At 38.7% G+C, this 17,741-nt stretch overlaps 1 protein-coding gene across 1 annotated transcript; it reads left to right on the top strand.

Moving 5' to 3' along the window:
- Positions 1–3,898: 3,898 nt before the first annotated feature.
- DMRTA1 (DMRT like family A1) lies at positions 3,899–10,859 on the top strand. Its single transcript, XM_037041763.1, has 2 exons — positions 3,899–5,171; positions 8,419–10,859. The coding sequence occupies exons 1-2, from the start codon at positions 4,517–4,519 to the stop codon at positions 9,264–9,266; spliced, it is 1,503 nt and encodes a 500-aa protein (XP_036897658.1). The 5' UTR covers positions 3,899–4,516; the 3' UTR covers positions 9,267–10,859.
- Positions 10,860–17,741: the final 6,882 nt, after the last annotated feature.

Raw genomic sequence — 17,741 nt, 5'->3', positions numbered from 1 at the left:
TAGGTGAGACACAGTCCAAGGATTGAAATGTATGTTACTCTGCAGACTGTAGACTCTCAACCAGGATGATATCAGTGCCTTTTGAAGAACCCCAAAGAAATAGAGTGCAGTTCAAACTTCCCCCTCAAAACTGACAAAATGTGACATTAGCAAACATAGTGGGGCTCTGGGAAGCCCTGGGATAGATGGACTATGAAAAGTCTGCTCGCATATATTCTCAAGCCATGGAGTGAACTGTATCTGTTTATGCACAAATGAATGGGCAACTTAGAGCCTTTCCTTACAAATGCCCAGTTCTCTTGCCAAGACCTTCCAGCCAACCTGCATTCAAACCCTTTTACTAGCAAAACAGCCTAGGTGATTCCATCAGCAGGAGAGATGCTTTAACTGAGGCTTTAGTGGAAGTAGTAATGAGATTCTTTAGAGGTTGAGACATTAATGAAAATGACTTCAAACTGGACTTGGCAGAAGAAATGGTGCATGATCTTGGAATTATCTTTGGGGATAATTTAATGTTTTTATTTGCCAGTGGGAAAAGTGAAGCTGAGAGGATAAATGTTTTGCCCAAGATCTAACAGTGTAGTTCCCATCAGAGCCAGGTCTACATTTATTATTGCTGATTCACACAACTACTCACTCCTTTATGCTTAGTGGTTGGTACAGTGAACCAACAAAAAATGACAGTTGACCACAACAGTTTATGGTGGACAAGGGACTGAAGTAAACATAACTGATAAAAAGGAGGCACAAAGATGTTTTTGAGCTTTGAAGAAATTATATTTATTAACTTCCTTTCCTGCCTTCTGATTGTTTCTACGTTTCCCTTTTATCAGACCAGTTTTTTTAAACTTTAGTTAGAATGAATTTTTAAATGGCATATGTGTGATAGTTGCACACAGCTTAAAAGCATGTTTCTTCTTTCTCATCACTTTTTCATTAGCTGAAACTGTTGCCGTCGCGAGGTAGCAGCTGTTCACGTTTTCCCAGTGACTTACAGGGATAGTCACAGTGCTCACTTGCTGTGAGGTGGTGTAAATGGAGGGAAAAAGTACATAGAATTTGAGTAAAAGAGAACATGAACTATTGTTATGAGAAGAGAATGGGTTCAGGCTTTTTGGTAATATTTGAAAAGAAATGCACATACTCAGAATCATTGCTCCAGCTTTAGGTACTTAGATTAGGATCATCTTTGCCCAAAATGGTTTCATGTTATTCTATGAGGGGGGACTCAGAAAGCCCCAGAATTTATTTATAAAAAATACGTATTGATTCTTACATGTTTAAACTTCAGTCATCTTCTAAGAACTCTCCATTTGATACAATACACCTATCAATACTTTTTTTCCACTGCTCAGGACAGTTTTTGAACTCATCAATTTTGACACCTTTTAGTGCTTCTGACATATTTTGTTTCACCTCTTCCACATCAGCAAAATGTTTCCCTTTGAGGACATTTTTTTTCATCTGGGGAAATAAAAAAAAGTCACTCAGGATGAGATCAGGTGAACAGGGAGGGTGGGGCATGAGGCTCATGTTGTTTTTGGTAAAAAATTGCTGAACTCACAAAGTGGTGTGGGCAGGTGTGGGCAAGTGTGCTCGTAAATCACTCATCAAAAAAAATGGGGCAAACACGTTGAAAGAGTCTTTAAAAAATTCACTGAAGCTGAATGCATCTTTTCACAACAACGCCAGCTGGTCCACTGATACAGACGGGCTCCTAGAACACTTATGTAGAGGGAAAAACCAGTATTATGAGGGGCCTGCCCTCCAGAAGATAATTCCATTTTTTTACAGAGATAATAAGAGGTTTTATTTTTATAACAGCTTTATGAGAGTATAATTGACAATAATCTGTACATATTTAATGTACCCAATTTGATAAATTTTGACATATATACAAGTAAAATCATTACCACAATTTAAATAATTAATGTATTCATCATCTCCCGAAAAGGTTTTCTTCTGATCCTTTGTAATCTTTCCTCCCTTTCACTCTCCCTCTAACAGGGGTGTCCAACCTTTTGGTGTCTCTGGGCCACACCGGAAGGAAAAGGGCTGCCTTGGGCTGCACATTACATACATTGCAACACGTAGTCACAAAAAGGTCTCCTAATGTTTTAAGTAAATTTACGATTTTGTGTTGAGCTGCATTCATAGCCATCCTAAGCAGCATGCGGCCTGCGGGCCACAGGCTGGACACAGCTGGTTATATTTTTGTCTTTGTACCTTTGTCTAAAATTGGTTGTCTATTTTTTAAACTCTCTATTCGGTCACATTGGATTATTTTTCTATCTTTTCACAAACATTTCACCACTTTCATTTCTGTAACTTTGTAATAGCGCTCCAAATAAGATATAGTTAGCCTTGCAAGTTTATCCCTTTTAAAAGTTGTTCTGGCTATTCTATGTCTTTCCTTTGCATTCCACATGAATTTTAGAATGGTTTGGTGTTTTATACCAAAAAGGTCTGCTGGAATTTTGATTGTGTTGAATTGATTCACATATCACTTTAGGCGGAACTATGGTTTTAGCAATGTTGAGTCTTCTGACCATGAACACAATATACCTCTTCATTTACTTAGATCTTTATTTTTTATCAGCAAAGCTTATTAGCTTTCAATCTTTCACACATTTCCTTGGTTTTTATTTTAATAGACATATTTTATTTAAATGTGCTTACTTAAAACTATTTTCACTTCTTTGCGTGAAAATTAATATCACGTGCCATAACTGGAAAGTAACTGTGATAATCAAATAAACATAAAAAATTAGTGTTAAATTCCAGGAAAATACTGCTGTTTGCTGAGTCTCTTTTAAATTTCCTTTTTTATTAAAAGCAAGTCTTTAAAAGTTCTAAAAGAACAGCTAAGCCAAGCTGCACATTTTCCATTTTGTAACCAGGTCTTAAGAGAAATAGGGAACTATTTTCTCACTAGGTAATACATTGTATTTTCATGATCCATATAGCACTAAAACCTCATTTCTCAAACTCTGGGTGTGAATGCCACCGTTAGGGAACAACTAGATTCTAGGCAGGAGTCAACCAAGCAAGATACAGAAGTGTGAGAAAGTTTGGGTATTATAGAATTTGCTTAGGTTAGGAATTCCTCGAGTGGTAGTTCTAAACCTTGGTTGTATATAACATCACCTTCAGAATTTAAAAACCTTAGACTACAAGAACAGAATATTTGTATTGGAGCGTCTGTATCTTTTAAAAGTTCCTTAGATAGTTCCAACTAGGAAGGTAGGAAGGGTAGAAGGCCTCAATGATAGGTATCGCAGAGCGGGTATGGGAAGATGGCGATGGGAGTGGGGGTGTAAAGCAGGAAGGCGGGAGAAGGCTCAGACTGACTAGCAGTAGCTTCCTCATTGGATGCCAATAGGTGGAGTAGTAAAAATGTCAGTATTACTTTCCATCTAAGGCTGGAATGTGAATTGTCTGTCAAGGCAGTTATCCTGAAGAATGACGAAGCCCCAACTCTCCTTTCCATTAAGAACAAGTACTCATGGGTTTTCTGCCTCAAATGCTCTATTGGTTTAAAGGAACATGATCTTTTCTTAAAATTAAAGGAATTAAATGCATATTTCAAGAATGGTCTAAATGACCTTCCCCCATAGTTTACATATAGTTCTAGATAAATTAATAAAGGTTTCTTTGGGAGGTAGCATTGCAGAATTTAATAATACATAGAATCCAAATGTGCATGTGTAAATAAACATATATACTAGAAGAGTCTGAATCTGAATTAATTTCCTTAATTTTTATCCATGGTTTTGACACAGCCGTAAGATCCATCCCAAACAGAGCATCTTTCAGTTGGGTGACATTTGCAGCCTGTCAAGCTGTGCTTTTTCATTCACACTGACCATGCGACCATCTTGAAGACTTCATCTGGGAGAAGGAAAGAAAAGGACAACTCCAAATCCAAATCTTCAAACTAGTTTAGAAGACCAGAACTAGGGAAAGGAGAACTTAACATTGTTTAATTTACGAAGGGCAGTGAGATGTATTCGAGAGGCCTTGAAGACTATTGAACAAAAACTAAACGTTGAGGAGGAATTCGTGAGGAAACAAGTGGAGACAAGGGTTTCTTCGGGGAAGGCAGATCGGCAGCCCATCAGCACGGTTTCTCGGGTCCCCCGTCGCCCCTCCTCCCGGACGGTCCCCACTCTCCGCCCCTGGCGCTCCCGCTCCGGGGCTGCAGAGCTTGGCTGGAGACCCGGTGGGCGGGGTAGCGTTTCCAGGCTCGCGTTCGGCTGGGACGGCTCTGGGAGCACCCTGGCGTTAACTCAGCGCCCCGGGACTCTGAACAGCTCACAGAGTTTCTGCACCTCTTACAGTGTCCAGCTGCGGGAGGCGGCGGTCCCCAAGTCTCTGAAGAAACTGTGTCCAATTCCGTCCGCCTGTGGGTGGGAAGCAGCGGGAGCACCGGCGGTCCCACTGGCCCCCGCCCCGCAGGGTTAGCTGCGGACCGCACGCTTTCCCGCGGTTACGGGTCGCCAGACGCTTCCCCGGAATGGAGCGGTCGCCGTGCGGTGGCAGCGACCGCGGCGGCAGCGCCCGACCCCGCCTGGCCCTGGGACTGGTGGCAGCGGCCCCTCCACCCTCCTCACCGGCGTTGCCAGCACCCCCGGGGATACCGGTTCCTCCAACTTTCCTGCGGCCTCCCAGCCTCTTTCTCCGGGCAGCCGCGGCTGCCACCGCCCCCACTGCGGGGAGCGGAGGCTGCCGGCCCGCTCCCGCGCTGGACAGAGGGGTGGGCGCGGTGGGCTGCGGTTACCCGCGGACTCCCAAGTGCGCCCGTTGTCGCAACCACGGCGTCGTGTCCGCGCTCAAGGGCCACAAGCGCTTCTGCCGCTGGCGCGACTGTGCTTGTGCCAAGTGCACCCTGATCGCCGAGCGCCAGCGCGTCATGGCCGCCCAGGTGGCGCTGCGCAGGCAGCAGGCCCAGGAGGAGAACGAGGCCCGGGGGCTGCAGAGGTTCCTGTACCCGGGACCCTCGGGGCCCGGGGTTCGGACCTCTGGAGGCGGAAGCAGAGCCGAGAATTCCCAGGCGGCGAGTGACCCTGCGGGGGCGACTGCGCTGGGACGTGACACCTGGAGACCGGCTAGTCGTCTGGCGACCCCTGCCTTCGACGTTTTCCAGCTAGATAATACGGAGGAAAAGCAAGGTGAGTTGGTCTTTTATTTCCTCTTTGAAAAAGAAAAAAGAAAAAAGATTGCTCTGGAGAAAAACTTTTTGAAACAAGCAGCCTTGCCCTGGAGGCGGGCGATACAAGTGGTTTAGAAGCCCTCGTTTAAGTTGTGGGAAACGGCTCTGCGGTATGACGTTAATGCGAGTGGATTCTGCGATAGGACATTAATGACAGTGGTTGAAACCCACCACATTCGCTTTGGAAAAGCTTTCTATTCCTTCAGGTAAGAGGATAAGATAATGAAAAAGGGAAAAAAGTGAAGGGTGAGTAATCAAATGAGCAGCTCGTGCTAGGAATGGGATTTGCACCCAAGGTTCTATGACTCTGTGTGAGCAGAACTTCCATTGGGCATTGAGTGAAAACGTTGGTGAGAGGTGCTGCGTTTTGAGCTTGCTCTGTACTGTTTTCAGCTATAAAACCGAATTTACCCTTCTGATCTTGTCTGAGGAACTCACTGATAGTTGAGAGTACAGTTCTTTACCTTTGGGGCAAATTTTTGGAGCCAGCCAGAAGTAGGGAAGAGACTGAAATCTGCCAAAACCCCTTTTCATCCAATATGCTTCAAAATTTTAAGCATTCCACCCCTAATCCCCATTGTCAGCCTCCTAAAGTGTAACATGCTCTAATTTGAAGTTTAAACTCTTCCATAGGGAAAAAAAAATGTTAAGTTTTCCAAATTTGTAAAAACATTTATAAGAATTTCAAAGTCCAATACTAGGGATTTCTTATCCAATGAATTTTAATTTTTTTCTCTTAGTTATCAACCACAAGTCACTTTCATATACTGTTATTTGTGGTCAATAAATATATATTTGACTAGGGTTATCCCAAATAAACTTTTCCAGCTAATGAAAATCCCACTGTATTTTAGTGAATGCTATAGTCTTCCACAGTACCCAGTAGCAGTGAAAATGTTATTTCAGTATTTTTATATAAATCCAAGATGGGTTTTGTCACGTGAGATTATCTGATAATGACACATTAAGTTGTTAATTAGAAAAAGTCCCTGGATTATGAAAATTGCAGATCTTAGATCACAGGATGTACCTTTGAAAAGAGACTATCTTTATTTAAATAAGACATACATAATTTATCACCTATGCCAATTTTTGTCCATCTTTTAGTTTATTTTAGTAGACAAAACAGACTCTAAACATTTCTCATTAAAATTCAAAGAGGGCCAAAGAGCAAAGTTATTAAACACAACTACTATAAAAGAGAAGTAAAAGTTAAAATTCTGTAAACTAAATTGACAGTAAGATTTGGCTGACAACCCTGATTTATATATTTTTCTTGGAGGACCAAAGTGTCCTGTTTTATCAGGTCAGCTAATTTATTTTATTCTTTGCCTCAGTTGACCCCCAATCCCCACTTTGAAAGGCTAGTTTCATGGCTTTTCTCAACTGACTGCCTCCTCTCACACACTGTCTGCAGGGAGGAATTCTATTTAAATTATTCGTTCATGAGACAAAGACGAACGGTAATTCAGAGGTGAATCAGATTTTCACACACGAACCTTACAGTCAAAATGAGGAAAGGTTTATGTATCCCAAAACTATAAGATATAATATACAATGATAAAAGTAAAGAAGTAAAATGAGCTGTAAGAGTTGAGAGAACAGAGAGATGATATGAATTAAATCACAGTGTTTCGAAGACACCTTATATTCTAGGTAGTTTTATGCAGTTGGTATTTCATTGCATTATATTATACTCCAGAGTAAAATAAAATAAGAAAAAATACACATAAGTTGCTTTCGAGATGAAATTTTGATGCCTCCTATGTTCTGGGGTCAAGGGGATGGAGGACCTGTGCCAATCTATCTCCTCTTGGCAGATTTCATCAGAAGAGTTTTGTTGTTTCATTTGAAACTGAAAATGCTAGAGAGTCTTTGTCATTGTGCCAGAGGAACATCTTTGGTAGATGTTTGCTCTAGTGACATTTCAATGATCAAAGTGTTAAATTGTACACTTACTTTAAATTTAAAATACACTGTAGCTATTTCTTTAGAATTTAGGACCTCTCCTTGAAGAAACATAGGAAGTTTGCAAACTGTGGGTGCAAATCACTGCTTTAGGCTGTATTTGTTTTGTTGCATTCATCAACTTTGTAGAAGAAAGTTGGACTGAAGTATTCTGAGTACCCTGCTAGACAATTTACTCTTTTTAAATGGAAACAGGAAATAAATATGTCTGTGGGACAAACCAAAATAAAAGTTATGTATTGATTATATGCATAATTATTTTCATAAATATATTTTTGTTTTATTAATATTTGTATCCTCAACATGTTAAGGTAGAAAATCAAGTTGTTGTGTAAAATATTTTTCCTTAATATTGAAAAAAGTTGTGATTTGAAGCAAATGTCTAATATGTTATTTTTACCATGTGCTTTGAAGATCCAACAGATTGCAACAGTGCAATAGTGCAGTTTCTAATTTTCCTTTAGATACAATTTGACTATAACCTCTTTTCTTGATATTTTCCTAGGGATTGAAAAAGAAAGTCCATTTCACAGAGGATTATAAACCAACTCTGTATCATCTCTCATAAAATGAAATATGTAGGTTGTATGATCTGAGATTGGTAGAGCAGAGGTCATTGTTGGTTTAGATTTAAAATGAAGTAAACAATTTTGTTATTTTTCCACATTATTCATATAACTTAATTGAAATCTGAAATGTGAGCATTAAAAAAGCAGTTGTAAAAATGTAGAATTAGTGATTAAGCAGAATATTTATTTTCATATTGATTGTTTCTTCTTTTGATTTCTTGTCTAAACATGGTTATTTTAAAAATATTTAGTTCTTTTAGCATGGTATCGCTATGAAAAGAAGACTCACTTAGGTAACAACAAAACTTGGCTAACATTTAGGAAAACCTCAAGTTGTCAAGGTGGGGCAAAGTGCATGAAATATTGGTGTTACATGAACAGTTTGGGGTTAACAATGGATCTCTTTACTGATTTCTAAATAACTACTGCATTTATATGTTGTATAATTTTGTGATCTTGAAATGGCATAATAAATAGCATTCCCCACTATTATAACACTGGCATTTCCAAATGATCGTTTAAAATTCTTATTCATTAAAATTTATTACAGCAAAAATATTATAAATATATGAGGGAATGAATTCTTTTATCTAGCACTGTTTTTGAGTGGGCAACACTATGCTCTGGGAAATTTTCCGTTTATGTGATTCCTTTTTTCTCTTCCTCCAGAACAAAAAGAGAGTAGGTGTGACTCATGCCAGAGTGGACAAAAAGAACCAGTCTTCAAATCTCATCAGTTTACCCTGGAATCATCTCCAGAGTCTGTTGGTGTAGTTGGAAAACAAAATGTTATGTCATCTCTTTCAGAAAACTCAAACAAGGATGATAGCATTCTGTATCCTCACCGTGGGGAGCAATCAGGCGGTGAAGAGAGTCCCAGGTCTCTGTCATCCTCTGACCTGGAATCAGGAAATGAAAGTGAGTGGGCCAAAAACCTTACTGTTGCCAGGTCCAGACTTCCCACAGTGTCCACAAGACCAAGGGATCCTCTTGATATCCTCACCAAGATTTTCCCAAGTTACAGGCCCAGCCGGCTAGAAGGCATTCTACAGTTCTGCAAAGGGGATGTGGTTCAAGCTATTGAACAGGTCCTGAATGGGAAAGAACACCAACCAGACACCAGGAACTTAGCAAGCTCAGCAGAATTGGGAAATACAGCTTTCCAGAGAGCTTCAAATTTTAGTTTAGCTGGAATTGGTTTTGGAACTCTAGGAAGTAAATCAGCTTTTGCTCCTCTTCAAACCACTTCTACTTCTTATGGAGGTGATTCAAGTCTCTACAGTTTAAGCCCTAGACTAGGTATCAGTCCATTGCGGCTGGCATATTCCTCTCCAGGAAGAGGGCTATCTGGTTTCATGTCTCCCTACCTAACTCCTGGGTTGGTACCAGCATTGCCTTTTCACCCAGCTTTGGATTATGCCTTTTCGGGGATGATTAGGGATTCTTCCTATCTTTCTAGTAAAGAGCCTGTCACTGGTAGCAGACTGTATTCCAGGCTGAATCAAGACAATCTGTAGTGCATTTGCCTATTATCCTTTTCTGGAGTCTATCTAGGAGGCATGCAGTACAACCCCCACACCCACACCTCCATCTATTACCATGCATGTGAGCGGATTGCCAAGCCTTAAGGATGCTATTTTTTGCTAAACAAGCAATCTAATAAACTTGAGATCTAAAGCTTTCTTTAGCATTTATTAAATAAAACCTCAACAACAACAAACAAAAAGAAGCATTTAAAATATTACATGTGCCTTGAATAAAGCCATTTCAAGCAATACTTTTACTTCAAATTAGTAAATTTTCTCCCTAAAATACACATTGTAAAATTTCTATTTTAAAACTATACTTGTTTTTATTTTATTGAAAAGTGGAGTTCATAGTTGTAAAATACACGTGTAAGTATAAAACAATCCAGCATTATGTAAAAATAACCAAAAGAAAGAATTGAAAAATTGGGGTACTTCTAAATAATTATTGTTTTAAACTACTTTCATTTTGTTCCTTGTACATTGGAAAGAGGAATGTTATTCAGAGTATTTAAAAATATTTTATTTACATCTAAATTATTAGTGATAAGTAAAATGTTGAGAAATTTAAATTTCTTATTTTTTCTGCATGTCTTATTTTTCATATCTGTCTTATTTGTGATAAGAGAGCCATTAACAAAACATTTGTGAATTACTCAAAGGCCAATGGAGCAAATCTTAGGAAACGAGACTCTGCCATCTCCTGGCCACTATCACTAATTGCAACTCAGTTCTGAGAGTATAGGCATTAAAAACCAATCAATGGTTTCCTAATCTTCATAATTCATATAAGCTATTTTTAAAAATACTAATCTTAGATAATGCTACATAGAAATTTTGATATTATAAAGTGAATGTCTACTGTGGATGAGAATTTTAATCTCTTAGTGCTCTGTGCCCATGTCTGAGAAATACTCTTTTTTATATTTGTCACAAGAATATGACAGTCATTCTCAAATGTAAGAATAACATTATTCAGAAAATTTAAATAGCTGTTCAGATAAATATTGATTGATTCTAAATAGAGGATGCTTAATGCAATGAGGAAAGATTATAATATTTCCAAAAAAGAAATATTGTCATGAAAGGTTAGAGGTTTCTTGAGATTTTAAAAATGCTTTTCATCCTTCATTTGGATCATTTGATAGCTGTTTATTTCAGTCAGGAGAAAGGAAAGTTCTTGAGAAAATTGCTTACAAAGCAACTTTATGAAGGTTTTTTTTTTCAAATCATTTTTAAACCATAGTAGTTTTATTGTTATTGTTAAGAATAAATAGAGACCCAGCTGTGGTTTATGACAGTTGATGAATTAGAGATGGTTTAAACAGTGTAAGCAGCATGACTCACTAGAGATTTCTTAAATCTTGTATGTGTGTGAGTGTGTACATGCACACAAAGGTAGGGGGACCCAGGAAAAAAATGGAACTTTTTGTAAGAAATTGTGTATTTGTTCTTACATGTTTAAATTTCAATCACCTTCAAAATACTCTCCATATGATACAATATACCCATTGGGACCTTTTTTCCACTGCTCAAGACAGTTTTTGAACTTGTTGATTTTGATGCCTTTTAGTGTTTCTGCCATTTTTTTGTTTCTTTTCATCCACATAGGTAAAATGCTTCCCTTTGAGAATTTTTTTCATCTGCGGAAACCAAAAAAAAAAGTTGCTTGGGATGAGATCGAGTGAATAGGGAGGGTGGGCACAGGGGTCATACTGTTTTTGGTCAAATACTACTGAACACTCAGTACAGTGTGGGCAGGTTCACAAATCATCCATCATAAAATAGGCAAATGTGTTGTCTTAAAAAATCACTGAAGCTTAATGCAGCCTCTCACAACAACACCAGCTGGTACACTGATACAGGTGGGTTTCTAGAACACTGACCTAAAGAGGGAAGCCTGTAGTGCAAGGGGCCTGCCTCCAGAAGATAATTCTGTATTGAGGGGAGTCCCCCCTCATATTATTTACTCAAGTCCTGCCAGTTTTGTCATATGAAGGCTTTTCCATGAAGCCAAATGAGAATATATTTCTAAAGTATATATTTTCCAGCAAATATTGTAAATGATTGAATAGTATTTAGTGCTGATGAGATGCTAATATGTTTAATAGAGGATGCAGTAATTTAAAAGGCATGAATTTGAGAAAGCAGATCCTGTAAAAATCTCATTCAATCGCTATTCATTATTCATAAAGATATTAAGCTGGAACTATGGTACAGTGCTTGACGAGTAGCTGATGTTTAGTTACTACACACTGAGTGAAGGAAACCATTTCAGATAATAGAACTCTATGAGACTCTGATAAAACCAAAGAATTCTATAAAAGTGGCCTTCAAACACACCATTTTGCATGTAATTTCTTGGGGTTCTTGAATCGCCTAAATGCCTTTTAGGGTAGATTCTTAACCTGAATGTTATTCTTAAGTTGTTTCCATTGAATTAATTCAGTTATTGAATGCTGTTTTTTTAAAAGTGGGAGATCCTATAGAAGATACCAAACATAAAATATTGCATTCTCAAGGAAGTTACATTTTACAATAGAGATCTGGATTAAAATATAACAATGCTAGATTTGCTAAATTCTTTGTGTGCTTTATATATAATGATGTGAATGTGTCCATTTGAGAGACTGAATTACTTTTGGATTGGAAGAACTTCTATTTTGAGCAGTATTCAAATGAAAAATAATTTTATAATCTTAAAACTTAATTTATGTGATGATTTATATGTTTCATACCCTTTGCAATAATTTTATAACAAATAATTCTGTAGAATAGGTCATTTTGTTCAACCATTAAATTGTATGTGAGGAAATTGTGGCTCAGCAGCGGTGTCATTCATCCCCAGTGTTACAATAATAGTGTCAACAAGCAGGACTGTAAGGTACTTCGCCGATTTCAATTAGACTTCAAGGTTAGAGGAAAGACTCGTTTGTCCACTCACAGCTTTGTACAGTACCCAGTACATAACAGGAGCTCAGGTAGTGGTTTTCCACTGACTGACTTAAATAAAAGATAAAAACAAAGTATTAGCTTAAAAATTTATTTATTTAACAACTATTCATTAAGCGTTTACTTCGTGCTGGGTACTGTATTAGACACAGGACACAAAGAGGTGACTAAGATACAAAACCTTGCTTCAAGTTGCACACAGTCTATGTTACCATGTATGAGGTCTGTCCAGAAGGTATCCAGCTATGTGATATGAAGAATTTATGAAGAGACATTTATGAAGAAGATACAACATACAAGATACAAGAAACATTGTACACAGGACAGTGATGCCTCAGTCCCCTTTGAAGTAGGCCCCTTGGGACCTCACACAGTTCTCCCAATTGCCATCTGCTGCATCTCTAGTATTTTCCTAAATCTCATCATCAGTCTGCAATCTCTTTCCTTTCAAAGGTGATTTTAGTTTTGGAAAAAGCTAGAAGTTGCAAGGCCCAAATCTGGACTGTAGGGGGCTGAGTCACCTGGGTGATTTGATATTTCGCCAAAAACTCTTCATGAGACATAATGCTTGAGCAGATGCATTTCGTGATGGAGCTGCCAATCACCAATTGCCCATAGCTGTGGCCTTCTGCATCATTCAAATAGTTTCTGTGGAGGAATATTCAAGCTTAAAGCAAAATTTGATGCAAATTTGTAGTTCTACTTGCTCACTCATTTTGAATGTGACCCACAGCACACATGCTCACTCAATGGCATCTGCTGGCCCCACTGACTAGTACAGTGAAGTTGTCATTGTTCAGGCACACCCATTCCAGGCCACTCTCCTTGGCTCCCAGGTTATGTAGGATGGGGGTAGCTAATATTTGCTAATATAACAAGCAAACTGTTCTTGTTATATTAACAATGATTGGACTTTTTTCCAGACAGGCCTCAACATACAAAAACAACCAACCATTATAGTTATCATTTGACATTGTTGTTACTATTTGACATTGTTGTTCTTCTAGTGAATTCTTTGTTATCTTGATGTTTATGCTCATGGATGCTGCTTGAGACCTCAACTCCTAAGTCTCTCATTAGGGGTGAGAGGAAGAGGGAGAACATCTGTTTCCCTGCAGTGTGTTTAGGGAAGGAAGTCCATTCTGTTTGGTAAACAACTTTTACATGTATCGTGAATGGCATGGACCAGGAGGAGGCTTGTGTTCACTTTGATGGAGTCTTGTGTGGAAGTCACCCAAGCCTCCTCATGGCTGGATCAGGATTATTGCCCAATCAATCTCAGGAATGGTCTTTGAAATTCACCTGATTCAGTGCACAGGCCTCCTGGTGTAAGCTCTCTTCTAGCTCTTCTGTGGCAACAGGTTAGTGTCAAACCTGTTTTCCCCTGCAACTTCTGAGAGAAAAGGATGCTAAGGACTTTAAGACTGCCCCTCCTAGAAATTTCTAACTATGAACTGAGAACTAAGAATACTATTTGTGAGGTCTCCTAGCCATTCAACTCTTTATTTTTAAAATGTATTTTTTAGCTGGGGGATGGGGGTAGCTAATAGGTAATAAAATTTTAAAAAGTACATTTTTAGACATTCTTTAATCTTTGAAATTAAAAAGCCTTCAGAATATAAGATAAGCTTAAGAAAAAGCACCTTATTATATACCTCTGTGAACAGAAGATGCACAAAATGAGATGCAGTGTGTCATCAGCTTCAGAAAGGCAAATTTTTCTTTAGGGCAGCCTTATTCTTAAGTGTTGATGCTCACCCTTTGTGTCCGGGGTAGTGGGAAAAATTCCCATTCCGATACATTCCTTCTATCCCCTCCGTCACATCTTGAAAAATCCTATTATAATGCATAGCTAGGCCCCTAGTTATTTAACATCTTCCCTTTATAATTGGAGCCGTTTTGGTGTAATACTTCAGAGCAGCTGTGCCAAACTTTAAAACTGTTTTGCTTATTTGTTTTTGCTTGCTAAGTTTTATTCGAATCAGAGAAATTCATTATCAGTTCCCCTTTCTGAATTCCGTGTTGGCCATGGGAGACTCAGGGAAAGAGGCGACAAGTGCTGGGAACTATGAAGATGCCTCTTTCTCCCTTTGGCAAATTTGGTAATTGAAATGAAACTGACATTGTAATTGTTTTAGACTGCTACATATCCTTGAGTCAAAATGGCCATGTTATGTAGCCTTATGAGGATGTTCATAATTTTAAAATGGATGCACAAATGCTTTATCAAAATACATGTCAGAAACTTGCTTTAAAATGTCAAATATTTATTAAAATCCTTTCTATAGACAACTTCATCGAGAAAAGTGGACTAGATGTTGCTAAAATTTGGAGGAAATTTATAAAATGTTGAACAAGAATGTCAAAGAATATTGGTGAGGAAATCCATGTCAACCAGAGGATATTTTATTTTGATTCATTTTCTAAAACTAAATTTATTGGAGTGATACTGGTTAATAAGATTATATAAGTTTCAAGTGTATAGACCCCTATTTTTATTATAGCATTATTTACAGTGGCTAAGACAGGAGGTATTTCAGATTCCTGTCCCTGACATTTTATAAAATATTTATCATAAACTATATGAAGAACAAAGGTATAAAATCCGCTGTTATCTTAACCATGTATAACACATGTGAGAATGGCAGCTAATATCTTAGATGACAAAATCAAATTTTTTTCTATTATGTTCTTTTTAAAAATTATTAAATTTATTGTCGTGACATTGGTTAATAAAATTATATAGGTTTCAAGTGTATCATTCATAGAATACATCATGTTGTTTGTATATGAGTTTTTTTGTTGTATTTGTTAATTTGTTGCTTTCAGTTTTATATCCTACATATGAGTGAAATCATATGGTTCTTGACTTTTTCCATATGACTTATTTCATTTAGCATGATATTCTCAAGGTTCATCAATGTCGTCCCAAAAGGCAACATTTCATCTTTTCTTATGGTTGAGTTGTACTCCATTGTAAATATGTACCACATCTCTTTTATCCAATCATCTGTCAAGGGACACTCTGGTTGCCATGCCTTGGCCACCATGAATAAATACTGCAGTGAACATAGTTGTACATATGTCTTTAAGAATAAATGCCAAATTTTTCATACCCAGAAGAAGTGTCACAGGGTCACATGGTAACCTCCCTACTGTTTTCCATAGTGGCTGTACCAGTTTACATTCCCACAAGCAGTGAATGAGGGCTCCTTTTTCTCTACCCCTCTCTGATATTTGTTATTATTTCTCTTGTTGATAATAGCCATCCTAATAAGTGTGAAGTTGATATCTCATTGTGATTTTGATTTGTTTTTCTGTAACAGCTAAGGAGGTTGAATATCTTTGCATATTTCTGTTGTCCATTTGTATGTTTTTTTGGGGTAAAATGTTCAGGTCTTCTGCCCATTTTTTTAATTTATTTTTATTATTGAATTGTGTGCATTCTTTCTCTACTTTGGGTATTAATCACTTATTGGAGGTGTCATGGCTAATATCTTCTCTCCTTTGGTTGATTGCCTTTTTTGTTTGCTATAGTGTCATTCATTTATTTAATTAGTTTATGTTTTAATTCTTTATTTATATTTATTGCCTTTTTTCCCATTACCATTTATCTCCCCTATACTCTCTTCCACCTCTACCCACCCCTCTTAGCCCCACAATTACCACACAATTGTTCATAAATTTTTCTTTTTCCTTTTTTTGCTCTGGGAAATATTGAACAATTGTTCATAGACTGTTCACCCCCCAGCTGTCAGCCTGCTCTCTATGAGTATGTGGGAGGGACTTCCCTCTCACGTCCCCCCGTGTGCCATGGATGGTAGTGAATATGACCGAGACATGATGTGATCTGCTTAGGGAGGAGAAGTGGCCATTTTGCCAGAGGGAAAAGGCAGTGGGCAGTGGCCAGTTTCTCTGGGGAAAAACCAGCTTCTCCGAGGAGAAAAAGACCTCGAGTCCCCTCATCCACAGCCTCTTATTGGTTTCTAATACACAGGAACACAGGGCGGCAAGGATCAAAGAGCAGATAACATTTCAAAGAAATCCGAGGGCTCACTATGAGTCAGAGTCTGTCAGGAACAGAGTTTTAGGGTTTCTTGCTCGAACCCTTAACATATGAGTGAAAACATTCTTAGCAGAGCAGATTTCACAGGTTTATCAGGAAGTCTATGTGATGCCAGATTTTTCCCCAGGACACGCTCTAGCAAGGCAAGGAGCTGCACCCCTCCCCATCAGGTATTCAGGTTTAAGGGGATTAGAAGCCAGGAAGTGCTTCTCCTAGAGAACATGGGGACTCGGGCTATGTCAAAGCCTGGGGGTGGGGTGGGGGCGGTGGTGGTGAGAGCCCATTGCTCTTTGTTGCAGCCCCCTGAGTTCTTCCACGAAGGCCTCCCAAGTGACAGAATCTGGCTTAGGTTGCCCCCCGCTGTGAGGGGTCTTACCTGTCATTGACTTCTGACCAAGCTTTGGGGGCAGGGAGAGGAACTGAGGCAGCATTTTCTACCAGAGACAAGCGTTGTCTCCTGTGGCTGGCATTCCAAAGGTTGTCCCTTGCCCTTAGCCACAAGGGGTAGAGATACAATTCCTAAAACCGGGCAGAGCGGTCTACAACATGAGTATGTCTCTCTTTTGCTTGTTTGCTTTTACTTGCCTTTGGGTCAAGTTCATAAAATTCTAAGACCAAGGTCCAGAATCAAAGTTTTTTTAAAGATTTTATTTATTTATTTTTAGAGAGATGGGAAGGGAAGGAGAAGAGGAGAGAAACATCAATGTGTGGTTGCATTTCACGCACCCCCTACCTGAGGACCTGGCCTACAACCCAGGAATGCGCCCTCCCTGGGAACAGAACCAGTGAACCCTTGGTTCACAGGCTGGCGCTCAATCTACTCACCCACACCAGCCAGGGCCAGAATCAAGTTTTAAAATGGTGTATTGTCCCCCTCAAACCGTCATATTGTACCTGTATAATATTCAAGAATTTAAAATTAAAAAATCAATTGCATTCATAGACAACAGGGAGAGTTATCTGCATTTATAATACTTTTAATGAGAAAAGGAAGTGTTCTTTATTGATTGGTAAGTTCACTATGAAATTACCATGTAACATGGCTGTTCTAAAAGTCAGTTGATGTTTAGACTACATTAGTAAGCTCAAAATATGTAGAATGAGGGAGATGACAGTGCCATATGCTCTGGATTAGCAAGTGGTCAGATGTTGGCTTAAGCAGTGCGATCAGTTTTGAGTGCTATGTATAGGAGTGATTCGAAAACCTGCAGTGTTAGCAGAGAGGCAAACAATGCTAACTGGTGATTGTAGCGGCAATAGTAGTGTTCCGTCAGAAAGAGTTTTAGCAATAGGAGAAATTAAAGCATTTGAAAGCTAGCATATGACAAAATGAATTTGGTTTATTCTTTATAGTGCAGAGAGCTTAGAAGGTAAAAGTCACACGGAGACAGAATTCAGAGGAGCGTACGAAGGGTAGGTTGACACTTAGTAATTGTGCAAGAGAGAAA

The sequence above is a fragment of the Sturnira hondurensis genome, unplaced genomic scaffold, assembly GCF_014824575.4.
Source record: "Sturnira hondurensis isolate 20B ecotype Veracruz unplaced genomic scaffold, ASM1482457v3 Scaffold0003201, whole genome shotgun sequence".
NCBI lineage: Eukaryota > Metazoa > Chordata > Mammalia > Chiroptera > Phyllostomidae > Sturnira > Sturnira hondurensis.
The sequence above is the reverse complement of the archived record's forward strand: the minus strand, read 5'-3'. Positions and strand labels throughout refer to the sequence as shown.

Excerpts from the sequence above, each read along its gene's own strand:
- DMRTA1 (XM_037041763.1), top strand. The coding sequence starts at position 4,517 with ATGGAGCGGTCGCCGTGCGGTGGCAGCGACCGCGGCGGCAGCGCCCGA. Across the intron at positions 5,172-8,418 it reads TAATACGGAGGAAAAGCAAG|AACAAAAAGAGAGTAGGTGT; the intron begins GTGAGTTGGTCT and ends CTCTTCCTCCAG.